The sequence below is a fragment of the Coffea arabica genome, chromosome 11e (assembly GCF_036785885.1).
Source record: "Coffea arabica cultivar ET-39 chromosome 11e, Coffea Arabica ET-39 HiFi, whole genome shotgun sequence".
Classification (NCBI taxonomy): domain Eukaryota; kingdom Viridiplantae; phylum Streptophyta; class Magnoliopsida; order Gentianales; family Rubiaceae; genus Coffea; species Coffea arabica.
Window position 1 is genome coordinate 56,126,159 of NC_092331.1, and position 14,164 is coordinate 56,140,322.

The window sequence follows — 14,164 nt, forward strand, 5'->3', positions numbered from 1 at the left end:
GCACTTGGGAGGTCTCATGCAGCTGATAATTTGGAGATCAGACAAAGATTGCTACTATACTTTACTAGTAGTACAAAGCCAAAATTTGAACTTCTTGCGGAGGGAAAGCCTCAAATATTCAAGGAGATCACATCCTTTGAGGAAAATTTGAGGAAATTTCTCCACAGCATTGTCCAAGACTGCTTGTCAGGCAGGCCTAACCATTTCTTGAACCGATACGGCCATATGGAAGAGGATCTAAATCCTCGAGAGTTGCCAGATTTTTTTATACAAATTGTATATTCTCAAGTAGACAGTGAAACACCAGTAGTTGATTCCCCGTTCTCCTCACCAAGCAGTGAGACTGATGACCCCTACGTCGACAAACTTGACTCGACCGTACAACATTCAAATGGAACCATCTCCTTTCCAGACCTTGAACAGCTGTTGTCTTTGGCATTTCGCCAGAGCCGACTTCCAGTTATTGTTAACAAGATGGGACATTTGTGGAGAACCTGTCGTCGGCTCGATGACAGCATCACTAGCTTCTCGAAAGCCACTTCCGATTTAACAACTCTCCACCGGGATATTCGGTTCTTGCTAACCTTTCTTAAGGAGGATTCTTCTAATAAATTCTGCCCTCATCATGAATTGCTGAAATGTATGAAAGATGTTGCAGATAGAGCAAGGGTTCCTGTCGAACAATGTATGGTAGACTACCAAATCGAGTCCATTATGACGTACCCCTTTTGCTTATTGGCTGGGATTCCTGCAAAATTACAAGATTCTGGAAAGATTCTTGAGTGTGCAGTGGACAGGATTTTCTACGGAAAGAAGGGCATTTGCCAATATTTGGTGCAGGCATCAATGCAGATTCAACCCATTAAAGAAATGATTACAAATATAAATGATGAGAGTTCAAGTGCGCACACATCAATTAGCAGCATATCTCTACGCCATTCAAATAAGGACGACATTGTGGTGGGTCTTGATGATGAACTGGTTAGCCTCCTGGAGGGACTCACCAGAGTGCCATCAGGGCTAGAAATTGTGACCATTTTAGGGATGGGCGGCATTGGTAAGACAACTCTTGCTCGAAAAGCTTTTCGTCATTCTTACACTGAATATCACTTCTATTGCCGTGCATGGATCACAGTTTCCCAAGTATATCAAGTCAGAGATTTGTTACTGGGCCTTTTGGGCTGTCTTGGTCACTCCAATGATAAATTGGTAGGGAAAAACGACGCTCAATTGGCTGAAGTTGTGTACAGAAGTTTGAAAGGTAAGAGGTACTTGATTGTTATGGATGACATATGGAGTATCGATGCTTGGAATGATGTCAAAAGATGCTTTCCTGATGACAAAACTGGTAGTAGAATCTTATTAACCAGCCGCGTTACAGAATTGGCTAGCTACATCAATGCAAAGAAGCCTCCTCATTGTATGAGTCTTCTGGATACTGAGCAGAGTTGGGAACTGTTGGAGAAGCTTGTATTTGGGATAGCAAGTTGCCCGCCTGAATTGGAGAAATGTGGAAAGCTTATAGCTAAAAGATGCCAAGGACTACCTCTAGCAATTGTTGTAATGGCTGGTGTTCTTTCACGTGTCGTCAGGACATATGACTGTTGGAATAATTTTGCAGAGACGGTATGCGCAATCATCTCCACTAATCCAGAAGAATGCCTGGATATACTTGCTTTGAGTTACAATTATTTGCCCCATCATCTCAAATCCTGCTTCCTCCATATGGCGGCTTTCCCTGAAGACTGTTAAATAGAAGTTCAAAAGTTGATTAATCTATGGGCTGCAGAGGGATTCTTGGATCCCCAATCTTCAGAAAATTTAGAACAGGTGGCAGAGGAGTATTTGGAAGACCTTATTGGTAGAAACTTAGTTTTCATTGAAAAGGAGTGTTTTGGAGGAAAAGTCAAGACCTGTCGTCTCCATGATTTCTTACGTGAATTATGCTTGAGAGAAGCACAGAAAGAGGACTTCATGCATGTGATACAAAAGAGAGGTACCAAACGCTCTCGAGTAGGCTTGCGTAATCAGCATCGCCTCAGTTTCCATTTGGATCCTTACAGTGATGTGGCTGCGGCACCTGGAATCCCACACGTCTCGTCTTTTATGTGTTTCACATTGGGTACTAATATTGTTCCGAATATTCTGTTCTTTCAACTAGGCTTTAAGGTGCTTAGAGTATTAGACATATTCTTTCTGCATTTTGATTACTTCCCTGCCCGAATACTAAAACTGATTCATTTGAGGTATCTTGCGCTGAGTGCTACTTATGAGCTTCCTGCATCAGTATCACAACTAAGGAATCTCCAAACGTTGGTGATTCATGGTCCATGGCACTGCCGGGAGTCTGGCAGTAGCCCAACATTGTTACTGGAGTATTGGAGTATGCCTTCATTGAGGCATCTCCAGTGTAGCGTGACGATTTATTTGAAGAATCCTCCTGGAGGAGCTAATAGTGAACTCCCTCAGCTATTTGTTCCAAAAAACCTACAAACTCTCTCTACCATCAAATTTTCATCTGCATGAAGGAAGTTTTCAGTGTCATGCCCCATCTCAAGAAACTTGAAATTTGTGAGACAGAAGAAGACTGCTGCGGCATATGTGAGCCATCTGTATTACTTAGGAATCTGCAGTACTTGAAAGAGCTTGAAACACTTGAGTGCTGCTTCTACAAACAAAGAGTAGAAGTGCGGCAAATATCATTTTTTTCTGCCCTGCCATGTTCTCTTAGGCAATTGAGTTTAAGTTGGAGTTATTTGCCATGGGAAGACACGAGCTTGATTGGCATGTTACCCAGACTTGAGGTGCTCAAACTCAAACATTTTGCTTTCCGTGGACCTAAATGGGAGCCAAAGGCTAAAGGTTTTTGTCGTCTGACACACTTGCTGATTGAGAACACTGATTTGGTCCATTGGGAAGCTACAGTTCATCACTTCCCACGCCTTCAATATCTAGTTCTGAAGTCTTGCAAGCTCTTGGAGGAGATCCCTTTTGATGCGGAGGAAATTGGTACCCTGCAGCGAATTGAGCAGCATCACTGTAACAGAACTACCGAGATATTAGCTAGAGAAATTCAAGAACAGGTTGAAGGCATCGAAGTTGTTATTAGAAGTGAGCGGTAAGTGAAAATTCTCGTCTAATTTCCGATGAACATCGGTGCAAAATCGATGCAATTTCATTTGAGTAGCGTTGTGTTGTCTTTCCCTGCACCTGTTGTTGTTGATTGATATATTGTTATACGTCTTCGATTGGTTTATGAAGCTACTTATTTCCTTCTGATGTCTGTGACAGGAATCCAGACCGTGCATAAGAAGAAAATTCAGTTCCTCTTTTGAGGTGGACTTCCCACTCCATCTCAACTTCTCTGCTGCTCTTTTCTCCTCTACAAGCCATTGTGTAAGCATTTAACCATGCATTGAATGCGCAGTCTCTGATTAATTTATGTGCATGGGGAAATTTAGAATTGTATATGATCTTGGTCAGCAGCTGACAAATTGCTTCCATTCTTCATTATGTTGATGCCTTTTTTTTTTCTTTCAGTATTACTACGTTTGCGTCTCTCAACTTATCAATTTTACTGAGAAGAAACTAGTTTCATTATTGTTATCATGGATGATATGAGGTCCTTTCACAATATATTTGCTTGATGATCTTCTTGTGCATGCTCTTGTGCTTTGAAATGATAATCGTGCATGTGTTCGTCCGATTTTTGGTCACCGATGAACCAAGGTTGCTCATGTTACTTCAACACCATGATACGGTGCCGATTGAATATTGGCTGGGTGTATGTTATCAGTCCAGTACCAGGAAATTGGAAGGTTTATAGTTTTCTGCATAGTTCCAGAAAATAAATTTGCTTTGGAAATTCAATGCGAAAATATCCTTCTTGTCTTAGATAGCAAATTGACCAGTTAGGGAACTTCTAACTCATTTAATATTGGTTAGGAGCTAGGAGCTTCCATAACTAAGACACCTTTCTATTCCCCAAGAGCAGCTTCCCAAAATAAATGGCTGCAATATACGAATAAAGTAGCAAACCTAGCCAATGTAAGATTTGTGGGTTGTAGATGGAAAATTATCAGTTTCCGTTGGCACGTCTCATCATCTGATGAAATATTGATAGTCTTGCACTTGAAGTTCTCACACCCGCAACTATTTCTAAGATTCTAACATACTACACGAAGTTGGGAATCTCTTGTGAGTGGTATGGAAAAGTGTACTGTGGTTTTGGGAAGCAATGGCTGAATATGGGATATGAAAGAAAAGCCCTGCTTTTGCTATTGGAGGAGTATTAGAAACTGCTATCTCTGAGACATTTTCGTATCACCTCAGCCAAAAATTTAAGGATTCCTACCATTTTTGTGAGCCGGTTCCTTGGCTCTGAGAAACCTGGACAAGATCACATCTCAGAGAATCATTTCGGTCTTCCAGGATCTTGATTAGTAGTTGCTCCCGAAGTTTCATTCCATCATTTGATATCTTACTAGGAGGTATAAAACGCGCGATGCGCGTAGGCAACTAAAGATAATATGCCCTGCCAAATATGCAGATTAAGGGAGTGATTGAATTTTGGTGCATTCTTCTTTTATCCAACATTGCATGCAAATTCTTTTTTGTTTTTTTTTTGTATATCAGTATGAATATGCATGGCACTTGACAGAGGGAAAAATATCATTGAGCTATATAGATTAATGTTGATAATCCAAAAGTCCATTAAACTTCAAGGCAATGCAAAGACTTCAAATCCATTGCATTACATGAATTTGGCAACGATGATGACAATGTACCTGGCTGCTACACTGGATAGTAAAATCACAACCTATAAAGCGAGATATTCTCTACTTTTTTAGAAAACCTAATAACTTGCAGGTTGAAGCTTTGTAAGTTGATGCTATATCTTTTTTGGATTCATCACCCGTGGCTTCTATGTAATTTCACAAAGTAATTGAAAGCAACTAAAACTTATCCATTGCTGCAGAAATAGTTGTAGCAAAGTCGGATAAATTCCTCAAGAAGATACTACTGGAGAAAACGGGGAATAACCTTACATTGCATTTCAACAGAAGCATTAAAACATGGAAGATTACTGATACAGTAAAATGCCAGAATACTGATACATTACTGAAATGTGCCAGATTAATAATGGCCTAATTGAGCTGAAGATGAAAATTAAAATGCCATGGATACATTTTTTCGATGACTTTTCGATTGAATACAACAACAGCAAAGGATGGTCAGCCCAAAGATTGGTAACTGCTCTTCGAATGCATTAACTTGAGTAGATATCACAATGTAAAATATTCATGCGATTACAATCTTTGATTCATTAATTCGACCAAAAAAGGAAGAAAAAGCAAAGGACCTAACAGTCCTGTTCATAACAGAATTGGAACTTAAAAGTAAATGATATACGACAAAATATCCTACTACAGAAAATTTTGACCAAAAGAGACAACACTCAGATAATTTTTCATCAGAGATACTGCAGTAGTTTACAACAACAAAGACAGACATGGATCTAGATAGCCTAGCATCCCAGCCCATCAGTAACTCAAAACAATATCGAATTGTAACTGAAAATGGCAAATCTCATGTAACTAAAGTGGGGTAACAAGCAACTGCTAGTATGATTAAACAAAAGAATTAGTTGCAAAATTGAATTTCTGGCTACAGTGTACAATTTACTGTTTAAGTTTAGCGTACACTATATAGAAAATGATAAAGCTTCTTGAAATGCGACATAAGAGAAAGCATCACTTAGAAACAATATTTGGCAGTAGTTCTGCAATTTTACCATGATCAATACAAAAGTATGGAGAAACAAACCTAAGAGACTTATTTAAATATGCAAGAATAACAAAAGACAAATCCTGAAACAGCTACAGCTGATGGATTTACACACTTTTGTGAACGCAAAGGGCATAACATTCTATCTGGAGGCAGTGGAATTCCCTCCTTTGCAACCTGTTTCAAAATGAAGCAATAATCTGTGTGTGAATATCAAATGGCTATAGAAACACAAAGTTCATAAAGTCCTTTATATTTTTTAATCCCTATCCTTTTCTTTCATTTTTTTTTCAATTTGTGTAAGAAACCTAACCATTATAACATCTCTGCACCTATGGTTCTTATTTTTTTTTTCATTTATTACCATCAATGGTGCCCCCATGCAAAATTTTCCCAAGACCTGGCAAGGGTGAGCCATATGTCTCAGATAGGAATAACTCAACTATGGAAACTATTCATATGAAACATAACAATTACCACGACTTTCTCACAAGTCATAAAAGAATATCCTATATGCAAAAAAAATATACAAAAGAATATCCTACATGCAAGAAAATATAATCTTAACAAGCTACCAACCATTCACGGAACTTCCTACACAATAAAAGAAAATAACCTCACCTTTGGGGGAGGAGAAGGCGGTGGCGGGGGATACACTGTTGGAGCAGACATTCTCTCCTCAGCAGATTGGTGCCACCCTTCCATCATCTGACATGCACATCAATAATGAAAAGTTATGAATTTTATCAATTATCTTGTGTGGATGTCTGTGTTTCTTTGAGTGAGAGAGAAAGAGAGAGAGTACATGACAACAATGAAAAAGAAAATACAACTAATTAGGTGCATGATTCAACATGATCAAGTCTGAAACAAACAGAGTTTTTAATAGAATGAAAAACAGTCCCCAGATGAAGGGGACTTTAAAATAAATAAAGAAGAAGATGAAACCAATAGAAAAATCAAATGAACCAATGATGATAAGACAATGACATGAAGATAAAGAAAGAATCAAATAAAGCTGCTAATGTACGATTTGACATAATCTTGGTGAAGTGCTCTTACTTTAAAGAAAAAATACTGTAGCAATCAAACCAGTTCGTGCATAGTCAAGAACTGCATACATACTGCTTAGAAGTGCGCCTTGTACTGCCTGAATGCAAATAGCCAAGTTATTGATCATAGAACCTTCAAAATAGTCATTGAATTTATAGTTTCAAAAAAATGACAACCACTAGAATCTTAGAGCCAAATTTGTTGAGGTTCAGCAATATGATAGATAACATGGTAGGCATCTATATGCACAATGCTTGAATAAACATGGTAACTGCTCCATGTAATCTCGGACTATTATCAATATCCGAAATATCAGCATAAAGCCATTAAGAAATATGGAATCACATATCTTCAGCCAAGGGGGGCCATGGAGTCTCTCACGTTTGCGGCTCCTGATTTTAGAAATTCTTGAAGATGTATCTATCTACCTTGACAAAAGAAAGTGCCCATGCTCAAAGAAATGGAAGGAAATAAGTAGAAATATAACTGAAATCAATCCATAATAAATGCACTGCTAGGTCCTAAAGAAAGGTTTAAAGATGGCTCAACTAATTCAACTAACAACTACAAGTATGTCTAAGAGTGGTTTGATTGAACAAATAAACACTTTCTCCATTTTGAAAACAAATTTTCTTACTTGATCTTTTCCATCATAACTGAAATCAGTCTATCATAAATCCACTGCTAGGTCCTAAAGAAAGGTTTAAAGATGGCTCAACTAATTCAACTAACAACTACAAGTATGTCTAAGAGTGGTTTGATTGAATAAATAAACATTTTCTCCATTTTAAATACAAATTTTCCACTTGACCTTTTCCTCAAACTACCAGCTCTATGGAGAAAATTATAAGACTTATATGAAAATGCACCTAGTCAAGTGTTAGTTTGATAGTTAAAGTACACATAGAAACAAAAATTTTATAGTAAGCAACATTAATGGTTTGAAAATATGCATGAATTTCCATGCAAGATCCTATATAAGTATAAATTACCAAGTTGTAAATTGATATAGACAGCAAAGATAGTCCACAGACAAGAAGGATGACGGTAGATCTAATAGATTGGTCCACATGACACATACCTAGAAAAAGTACCAACTCCTGGCTTTAGCTGGACAAACATGAATTCCAAGAGCGTGTAATCTCAAAAAGTAGAACCCAGTAGCATCTGGTAGAATATAAAAGCTGATAAGCAAAGGACAATCCTGCAAAAAAAGGATCCCAATGGATTTGGTTGTGAGTTTGGTGGCTGTCTTGGCACCCCAGGCTTTCCAACATTATCGTACATTTCTGTAAAATCCCAAGATTAAGAATATTTTTCTTCCCTGTTTAACCAAACCAGGAAAACAATGGCAGAAAGAAATGCACACAAAAAGCTAAAGAAGAAAAATAAACCAGCGACCACAAGCATGAGCATTCAAAAACTTAGCAAATCAAAAAATCAAAAGCATACAGGAATTGCAAGAGACACAGACCAAAAAAAAACTTCTTTACAGATCAAGAGGGAAAAAACAGATCTAACCCAAAAAAAAATCCACCACCACCAAGTGAATGAAAATAAAAGTCATAATTTGTCTCATAAGACCTGATGTTCTCTATGTTGACAGAAAAATAGAAGCAAAATTAGATAAATAAGATTAATGGAATACATAAGTTTCCAATTTTTTAGGAAAATTGTAGAGGGACAAAACTTCTTTCTTCTTGTAACTAAATCAAAAAGATACTCACAGAACGAAAAGCTTCAAAGCTAAATAAAGAAAAGCAAAACCCACAAAAATACAAAAAAACAGAACATAAAAGATGTTTGCTCCAAGGAATGAAAGTTCAAGCATCATTTGCACTTGGTATGAAAAATTATTATTCTAATCTTTACAAATTGTAGCCTCACATATGGTCTGATGCAAAACTTATTCTTTCCAAAATTGACTTATGATCTGAATGCAAAACTTATTACTCTAAATATGATCTGAATGCAAAACTTACAAATTGTACAGTACAACAGCATTAGTAATGCAACCACAAACTGATTAGTAAAAGGCATAACAGAAGGGAAAAAATTTCCAACAGCACTGACGAAAAAGCATCACAAGCCTGATAGCAACTCAAAAAAAAATGATCAAACATGACACAAGAAAATTGTGCAATAGCTGCAACACAAAAAAAAACTGTTAAGGGAAAAACAACCACCAAAGAAATCACAAACCAGTTTCCTAAAAGCAATGAAAAAATTGCTTGCACAGCTATTAGCATCAAACAAGTTTTAACAGAGGAGGAGAAAAACATGAAAACAGAGCCAATCTAAGGTAGGAAGACAAAATATGTATTCCAGCAGGAAATCCAAGTCACGGGGATTTCTTTATTTTTTTTGCCTTTTTTAGGGTGGAATCCTAGAACTAAAAAATAACCCAAATAGCACATGAAACAAGCAAAAAAAGCTTAAAAGGTATTATGAAGGAACTTTAGTCAAAGAAAAGAAAATGGATGGTCAGCATATGTTCATTCAGACCCAAACTTTTCGTATGAAAGAAACAAGAAATGAATAAATGTATAACTATGAGCTGGACCTTACACAGAGATGTAATTAGGCTTTCTAACTCTGGGCATCAAAATCAAAGCTTCCCTGCCTCCTGAACGCTAGGCAAACCGAGCATTTTAAATCTGTAATATCAAATTTTCAAAAAATCAACTTTCAGTTTATTCACTATTAACAGGAAGAAATACAACGGGGAAAAAAACTAATCAAAAAAATGCATAAAAATAGTAACAAAACTCAAAGAACATAAAAATTTTTAAAATTAAAAAAAATATATAACAAGAAGAAATACAAAGAGGAAAAAATGAAGCACAAAAATAGATAAAAATAGTAAGAAGACTCAAAGAACATAAAACTTTTTAAAATTACAAAAAATAAACCATACCTCTAATCCAGGGCTGCTGCGACGGTCGTTGATTCTCTGAAACTAAAATTCCTAAAAAACCAAGAGATATATACAGAAAACTGTGAAATTATATCGATCTATTGAATGTAGGGCTTTTCGGCAACTACAAGCAAATCTGTGGGCAAATAAAAGAGCCACAGATTTTGCAGTCCTAGAGAGCCCAAAAATTTTCTAAAATTTAAGGGAGAATCGGGGGAACATTAGCTTTGCAGTTGATCGGAGAAGGAGAGAGAAGGGATTGACAACTTTTTTTTAGAGGAGAGGGTATAAGTGGGCTTACGAACACACCGAAACCAACTGTAGTCAAAGTGATGCCTCTATGAAGCATTTCATCCAACACCTTACGGGCATTCTTTAGGTTCCCAGTGAATTGCAGGTTTCAGATTGGATTTTGGAAGCTGCAGAATGGAGGAGTTGTTGGAAAATCGAGAAAGCAATATGGATTTTCCTGCCTGCAAGGTGGGAGCATATAAGTGACTGATAAATGCAAGGGTCAAGGTGGATATGGAGGGTTTTGACGTGCTTTAAGAGCATTTCTAAATTGGTGGGCAATGGAGAGAGATTTGAGGATGGATTGGAAAGTAGCAGAAGTGTGCAAGAAATCCGGCTGCTGAGAGGCCCAGATAAAGAAGCCAAGAGTCAGGTCGGGAAATTGATAGGGCATAATTTGTTGTTAATTTTATGATTAATTTCCCTCTTTGTCCTTGCCAAATATTGTTTTAATTGTTGAAATATACTTATATTTGGTATTTGGCCCTAATTACAGGAAGTGAAGCAAACAAGTGCTAAAAAGGAGACTTTATTGAGAAAAACACTCCACACATGGGAAGTTCTAAAAGGAAATACAAGCCGGGCTCCACAGGATGCTACAAAAAGGGATTCCCTATCTTTATGCTGAAAAGGGTGGACTTGTACTAGGAGTCTTACGAGTAAAGAGGAAACTAAAAACAAGGACTTTGGTAAAGCTCCAATTCTTTGGCCCTTGGACTCTCAATTCAGTGGGGACCACTAGAGATAGCGTTAGACTTTCTTTTGGCTTTAAAAAGGGAGAAACGTACAGGAGGGAGGTTATCTTATCAATCAATAGTTTTAGTTTAGACTTTTAGCATAGTTTTAGTTTTTCTTTTCTTAGCTCTTTCGCATGGTTGTTCTCCATTAATGGAGGACTAACCTCTTAATTCTAGTCAAGGAGACAACTGAAGACTTGGTTCAACAATTACTGTAAGATCGAAATTATTTTAATCGCTTCCTCATTTATTGGTATTTATGTGTTTCCTGTTTTTAATTGTTATAGTCCTTATGTATGATTGATTAGTGCGCAATAATTAATTATTCATATAGGCTATTTTGCTAAATAGGGGTAATTGAATCCGTAATTGTTCGTTATCTCTACCTCAGTAGCAACTGGCGTAATTGGGTTTATGTCAGGGGAGCATATGATCTAGCTTAAACAAACCCTCGTAGCGTGTTTGTTGGTTAGGATTGGGTCTTTCTAATTATTAATGCAATCTAGGAATTAAATCCTACGGTCGTACCTAGGGTTATTTTTGGGTTAGAGAAATAGCTAACGGTCGTACCTTAGCTATCGATAAATTAAGGAAGGGTTGGTTGTTTATCGCGTGCATGACAACTATAACTAATCTATTACTAAATGTTGGAATTATTTCTGCATCAATGATCAGTGTCTGAACCATTTCTGAAGTGTACCCTTGGTTAGAGTTTTCCCTTAATTATTTCTCTTAATCAATTATTTCCTGCAGTTAATTTATTTAGTTAGTATTTAATCCAAAAAATCCCCAATCCCTGTGGATTCGACCCTACTCACCGCTATATACAAAATCTGTATTTTTCTCGAGTAGGTATTTATTATTGCACAGGTTTGGCACCTGTCAATTTTTGGCGACGTTGCCGGGGACTGGTGTCAGATTAATTTGTTTCTTTTTGAGTTTATTTTGTTTTCATTTTTTTTAAATTTATTTTTCTCTTATTTTTTTTATTTTTTTTTTATTTTTTTTATGGCTGCTAACATTCCATATTTTGATGATAGACTGGACTTTGTTCCTGAATGGGGTTATGAGACTCATGTTTTTCCTAATGATCAATGGGCTGTTGCAAATTGTGGAATTTATTTTGACTCAGGTTATTCAACTGACACATGCCCCGTATTTCAAGATAATCTAAGTTCTCCACTTGATACTTTTGGGGATTTTCCACCCCAATATCAAACGCAGTATGACCCTTATTCAAACGGGTATGATCAAGGATGGTGGGATAATTCCAATTTTAATTATGCGACGGGGCCAATGGATTTTCAACAGCAAGAGTCTCAGCAATCATCCTCCGTGTCAGGTATGTCTCTTGAAGAAATGATGGAATTACTAATTGTAATACAAATCGATTTCATCAGGAGACACAAGCGAGCCTTCGCGACCTGGCAGATCAACTATGTCTATTGACATCCAGAATGAATCGATTGGCTTCTCCAATGAAAAAATTGCTCTCGAAAACCATTGTTGATCTAGAAGAAAATGAGAGTGCAATTTGCTTGACTGGTGATGAGGAGCTGCAAGAGTGTCAAAATGAGAAATCTACAGATGCAGTTGAAAAAGAAGCCAAAAAGGAAGAAATGGAACCCCAACCGCAACCCATTCAAGTGAAAGAATCCAGTGAACAATCTCCAAATGCGGTGACATCTCCTCCACTCCTTCATCAATATTCTCCTGACTCTTACTCTTCAATTCCTGTTAACGAAATTGACTTTATTATACCAGACAATTTTGAATTTCATGACAGCAATAAATTAAGAGTGGCGATGGCGAGATATCTTGAACCAATAAATGCAAGTGGGGGAGGAGTGAATGGAGAATGCAAATTATCATCGACTCGTTTGGCGCCATTCACTAGTCCATGGAAGCCCGTAACTCGTGTGCCCAAAGATTACTCAATCTATGAGGGTTATCAGGATCATATTGAAGATGAAACATTGAAGCGAGCCACAAGATTTTATCCTCCGTGAACAAGCATAGAATGTCTAGCCAAAGACATTAAAGAAAGGCGCTACTTGGGAGGCAACCCAAGACTATTTGTTTCAGTTTTCATGCATTTTTTAAGTTCTAGTTAAGTGTTAGTGTCAATTAATAGTTTGATGTTTGGTGACAGGGAATTAGTAGTTAGACGTGCCCCCGCCAGGTGGTCATGCCTGAGGGAAAGAAATTTTCGTTCAAGATCTGCGGATTCTATAGCAGTTAGACGTGCCCATGCCTAAACCAGAGGTTCTTTGAAAAAAAAAAATCAAAAATTCAAAATAAAAACATTTTCCGTTTTACACCTTCAGTTTTGGTATTCAAAAATCGAATTTTCCAATCTCAATTCAATTTTTTTAAAAAAAAAAATCCCAAAATTTTTTTTTTCTTTCTCTTTTTTCTTCTTCTTTCTTTCTTTTCTTTTTCTTTCTTCTTCTTCCTTCTTTCCTCTTTGTGTCTGCCGCAGCACCTCACCTCACTCACGCTCCTACCACCATAGCTCCTCCATCCGCCGCCGCCAACTCCTTTTTCCTCTTCTTCCTTTGCCTTCCTGTCGTCGCTGCGCACCGTCCGCCACTGCCAGGCGATCCCGCAGCAGCATTAGAAGTGGCAGCCCACCAGCTGAACCAGGTGCGCAGTCATCCACCAGCGCGCGCCGCCCTCTTCTCCACGGCGTGCGCTAGCAGCGCGCAAGAAATCCTAGGCGCGATCCATCCGCGCGCCTCGCCTGCAGCCCAGACTAGCAAAAGAGGGCAGCAGAGCCAGCCGCAGCAGCCGCTTGTTCGACAGCGCCGCCACTGCTAGCCGCACGCCACCACTGATCCCAGCTCGCGCGCGCAGACAGCGCACCATCCTCCTAGCGCGACCTGTGCAGACCACCAGCTCGCGCCACTCTACCCCAACCTCTTCACTGTTGCTGCTCCGCTACTCGAGCCATTCCCACCTGTCCAAATTGACAGGTGGAGGTATTGTATTTTCCTCTTCGATTAGTGTTTTCCTGGTTCATCAATTGCTAGATTTTGCACATTTTTTGGGGGTTTTGTGATGGCTGAAACCAGGAAGTAATTTAGGAATTTTCTGGGGTTAATTTTGGGTACAATTGAGTCAAACTGCTGCGAAATTTGGGGGTACTTTGGGGGTGAATTGACCATTGCTTCTGGCTTTAATTTTCGCTCATTTTTGGTGCTGTTTGGGTGTTCGAATCTATTTTGTTCACTGGATTGGTTATTCGCTTTAATTTCTCCCTATGCACTCACCAGTGGTACTGGTGATGGTAGTTGTTTAACATCTGATAATCCTGTGTTCTGGATTGCCTAATTAAGCGAGTTGTGCCTATTGAGCGTTTTTGGTTGAGTCGTTCCAG

General features: G+C 38.2%; 2 protein-coding genes and 1 long non-coding RNA gene across 8 annotated transcripts; 2 read left to right on the plus strand and 1 right to left on the minus strand.

Moving 5' to 3' along the window:
* Window positions 1-225: 225 nt before the first annotated feature.
* Window positions 226-1,752, plus strand: LOC113718581 (putative late blight resistance protein homolog R1B-16). The gene has a single exon (XM_027243475.2). The coding sequence runs from the start codon at window positions 226-228 to the stop codon at window positions 1,750-1,752; it is 1,527 nt and encodes a 508-aa protein (XP_027099276.2).
* A 23-nt stretch (window positions 1,753-1,775) lies between these two features.
* LOC140021726 (putative late blight resistance protein homolog R1A-3) lies at window positions 1,776-3,606 on the plus strand. Its single transcript, XM_072073029.1, has 2 exons — window positions 1,776-3,118; window positions 3,292-3,606. Exons 1-2 carry the CDS (start codon window positions 2,523-2,525, stop codon window positions 3,308-3,310), a joined length of 615 nt encoding a protein of 204 aa, XP_071929130.1. The 5' UTR covers window positions 1,776-2,522; the 3' UTR covers window positions 3,311-3,606.
* Window positions 3,607-5,630: 2,024 nt separating this feature from the next.
* LOC113718707 (uncharacterized) lies at window positions 5,631-10,425 on the minus strand. Of its 6 annotated transcripts, none has more exons than XR_011825746.1 (7): window positions 10,067-10,425; window positions 9,758-9,808; window positions 9,409-9,497; window positions 7,922-8,044; window positions 6,850-7,264; window positions 6,409-6,495; window positions 5,631-5,964 (listed from the first exon to the last, which is right to left on the minus strand). It is a non-coding gene; the product is annotated as an uncharacterized lncRNA (long non-coding RNA). The 6 variants fall into 6 exon arrangements; XR_011825745.1 differs by having other exon boundaries at window positions 10,059-10,425; XR_011825743.1 differs by having other exon boundaries at window positions 6,850-6,937; window positions 9,758-10,425.
* Between the last annotated feature and the right edge of the window lie 3,739 nt (window positions 10,426-14,164).

What these genes read in the sequence shown, in the direction of transcription:
- LOC140021726 (XM_072073029.1), top strand. Translation starts at nt 2,523, where the DNA reads ATGAAGGAAGTTTTCAGTGTCATGCCCCATCTCAAGAAACTTGAAATT.
- LOC113718581 (XM_027243475.2), top strand. Translation starts at nt 226, where the DNA reads ATGGAAGAGGATCTAAATCCTCGAGAGTTGCCAGATTTTTTTATACAA.